Source organism: Dipodomys ordii, unplaced genomic scaffold (assembly GCF_000151885.1).
Source record: "Dipodomys ordii isolate 6190 unplaced genomic scaffold, Dord_2.0 Scaffold31, whole genome shotgun sequence".
NCBI classification, from domain to species: Eukaryota; Metazoa; Chordata; class Mammalia; order Rodentia; family Heteromyidae; genus Dipodomys; species Dipodomys ordii.
Window position 1 is genome coordinate 9,291,583 of NW_012267247.1, and position 3,716 is coordinate 9,295,298.

At 42.5% G+C, this 3,716-nt stretch overlaps 1 protein-coding gene across 1 annotated transcript in view; it reads right to left on the reverse strand.

Moving 5' to 3' along the window:
* Positions 1 to 227: 227 nt before the first annotated feature.
* Cops3 (COP9 signalosome subunit 3) overlaps positions 228 to 3,716 on the reverse strand; it is a 42,788-nt gene continuing 39,299 nt past the window's right edge. The window contains exons 7-9 of the mRNA XM_013016339.1: positions 2,203 to 2,316; positions 1,231 to 1,311; positions 228 to 532 (exon numbers count right to left, since the gene is read on the reverse strand). Coding sequence (XP_012871793.1) covers positions 479 to 532; positions 1,231 to 1,311; positions 2,203 to 2,316 — 249 coding nt within the window. The 3' untranslated portion in view covers positions 228 to 478. The remainder of the gene's footprint in view (positions 533 to 1,230; positions 1,312 to 2,202; positions 2,317 to 3,716) is intronic.

The window sequence follows — 3,716 nt, forward strand, 5'->3', positions numbered from 1 at the left end:
GCCCAAGCCCAGAGTTCAATCCCCAGGCCTGGCAAAAACAACAACAACAACAACTGGCATTTACCTTGTAGATTCTCTAGGGTTTTTTTTAGACTGATACCAACTTTTAGATTCAAATCTTCAAAAAAGACCTAATATCCAACTGCTTCTACTCACAGTGAATGTGTCCTTAAAAGCTATGCATGTGAGAAAAAAGAGATACAGAAGACACATCTATGTTCAAGGAATTAAAACAAAATGGTAAATTTAATGCAATAATAACAATAATCTGAGGATAAATAAATCCACAACAGACTCTAGTTTGTATTTTTTTCCTTTCGTTGCAGAGAGAATGGTTTTCTGAAAGCACATAGGACTGAAGATGTCAAAACAAAACTGAATGTCCAGGTGGAACAGGCATGGTGCTCCCTGCTGCCCTCTTCACGCTCTTGGCCACCAAGGTGACATTCGCCTGTGCAACTCAGGATGGGTGTTAGTTTCAGGAGTAACTGGAGGGCTTGTTTCCTGAATCATCTTCTTGCGAGCCCATACTCTGTGAAGGGGAAAGCAAAGAGTGTTTATGATTGCCTTTCTTAAGGGGTCTCCTAACCCCAAACAAGCACACTGGCTATTTATTCCCTGTTCTTCCCACAGGAAGGCACCCTGGGAACAAAACAGAAAACCTGGAGCCAACTTGTGACCCCCTTGCACATTCCTAAGCACATGTCTAATGTTATTGACAACAAAAACCTCTTTCTCTCTCTCTTGATGCCAGTACCCAGGGTCTTATACTCTCACTTGGCTTTTTTGCCCAAAGTTGGCACTCTACAACTTGAGACACATCTCCACTTCTGACTTTTTGCTGGTTAACCAGAGATAAGTCTCTCAGATTTGTCTTCTTGGTTGGCTTCAAACTGTAATCCTCAAATCTTAGCCTCAGAGTAGCTAGGATTACAGGAATGGGCCACCAGCTCCCAGCTGTGATTATGTTTTTTTTGGTTTTTGTTTTTTTTTTTAGTCATTTGTGGGGCTTGAACTCAGAGCCTGGGCACTGTCCCGGAGTTCTCCAGCTCAAGGTAAGTGCTCTACCACTTGAGCCACAGCGCCACTTTCAGTGATTATGGTTTTTAAGAACAACCAACCAAATATTTAATAACCTAAAACTAAGTTCCAGTGCCTGAGGTTGGAGGAAGAAGACAACCACCCTCCTTTTCCACCTGATCAGTTATCTCATGAAGGAACCCCATTCACCTTTTGCACAAACTGGGGGTTCACTGTGATCTCCTGGTCCATAGCCTTCAGCCGCTCGTCCAGCTCTATGCACTTTAGCATCTGCATGATATAACCCATGGTTAGCAAGTAGGTGTGGGTCAATCAAATCCTCTGGAATCCCAACTGTTCTTAGACATGCCAGAGGTTCATAATTCCTAATCTGGAACCTCAGCACTAACAGGTTTTGGAGTCAGAACATTGTGGATTCAGTGTTACTTAAGTGGTGCTGTATGCTGTCTAACACCCTAGAAGTCAGAGCAGCAGCACACATAGTCAAATACATCAACATCTTTTCCAATGAAACTGAAGCATATTGAAGCTAAGTGTGAAGACTATACAGCATTTCAGGCAATATTTTCCATCCATGATTTACCAAAACAATTTCTAGCTTCTAGTTTTTGTTTAATTGCAAGAAAGGAATTGTATGTGTTGCTTTTTAAGTTTCTAGATGTGATGTAAGTTCAATAATTTCTTTACTCAGACATAAGAAACCCAAATGCCCAGATGCTACCTCACACCCAGAACACGGAGCACTGTGGGCAGCCATCAGTGGCCTTTTCTGCTACCAACAGGACACTGGGGTGTCCTTCTCCTCCTCTTGCTGCCTGTCCCTATTCCTGACACAGAAGAGATGCTTCCTGACCTCTCTACCTGAACATCCATGGACACAAGGCCACACTGTAGCAGTTGAGCACAGACAGAATTGTACTAGAGCCTTCAAGTGTCTCTGGAATTAAAGTAGGCATTGGTGAGCCTGTTAAGAAATCTAACTTGCCATTTAGTATTACCTTACAATCCAGAAGAGTTTCAGCAACCCATTTTAAAAATGACTTCCTAAATAGTGTTCATTAAGTTGGGAACTGTATTAAACTAAAACTACGCTGCAACAACATTTTCAGTACAGAAACTAAGCCATCAATCAAAAATGCCCAAACCTGGCAACACATTTACCTCCTGATCGATGTTATGAAGCATGGCTGGGTTATTATATTTTTCAGGATTATCATGAAAACTGACCATACCATCCTTCTGATTAATACTTGCAAAAATTTCACCATCTTCTATCTACAAAGAAAGAAATCAAGAAAGAATTGCAGACATGAGCACCATCTGGATTTAGTCATTAGATATAACCAGGAAAAGCACAGAACTCAAGGCTTCTGGAAAGGGTCTCAATTTTTCCAGGACCACACTAGGACTGTGATCCTTCTACCTACAAGTCCTATACAGCTGAGACCACAGAAGCATGGGATTGTGGGAACACACCATTATGCTGGCTTAATTAACCACTATAAGGTGAACAATTTGTGTCATCCCAAATACATCCTTTGTATTTACTCCTCATTCATTTGTCCCCCTAGCCCCTGGAAATCACTAATCTGCCTTCTCTCTATGAATCTGCCTATACTAGGTATTTTCCATACATGGCCCATACATTATCCAGTCTTTTCTGGCTGCACCACTCAGCATAACACTGTGGAAGTAACATTTTTTTTTTCTTTTGTAGAGCAAAAGATCAAACCCAGGACCTCATACATGCTAGGTAAGTGTTATGCAACTGACTACACCCCAGCTCTGTCCTTCTTTTTGGAGACAGTCTTTCTATGTAGTTCACACTGACCTTGAACTCACAATGTTCCCGCCTCAGCCTCTCCAGTTGTTGAGAATACAGGTATGAGCCACAACACCCAGCACCTGTCCTTACATATATATTTTTTTTTGAGGAGGGGGGGCAGTCTGGTCCTGAGCTCTGGGCCTGGGCACTGTCCCTGAGCTCTTTAGCTCAAGGCCAGCACTGTATCACTTGAGCCATGGTACCACTTCTGGTTTTCTGGTGGTTAATTGGAGATAAGAGTTTCATGGACTTTCCTGCCCGAGCTGGCTTTGCAATGCAATCCTCAGATCTCAGCCTCCTGAGTAGCTAGGATTACAGGCATGAGTCACTGGTGCCCAGCTCTTTTTTTTTTTTTTTAATCATGCCAATACCGGGGCTTGAACTCAGAGCCTGGGCACTGTCCCTTAGCTTTTTCATTCAAGGCTGGCACTCTACCATTTGAGCCACAACTCCACTTTCAGCTTTTTGATGGTTAATTGAAGATAAAAGTCTCTCAGATTTGTCTGACCAGGCTATCTTCAACTGTGATCCTCAAAGCTCAGCCTCCTGAGTAGCTAGACTTATAGGCATGAACCAATGGCACCTGGCTCTTTTTTTTTTTTTTAATGCTGATACTAGGGCTTAAACTCAGGACCTCAAACTCTAGCTTGGCTTTTTTGCTCACAGCTGGCACTGTACCACTTGAACCCATGTCTCCATGTTTAGTACTTTGCAGCTAAGAGTCTCTTGAATTTTTCTGCCTAGGCTGCCTTCAAGCTACAATTCTCAGATCTCAGCCTCCTGAGTAAGACTTACAGTGTAAGCTACCAGTGTCAAGTTTCCTGCCCTTGTATCTTTTTTTTTTTTTTGG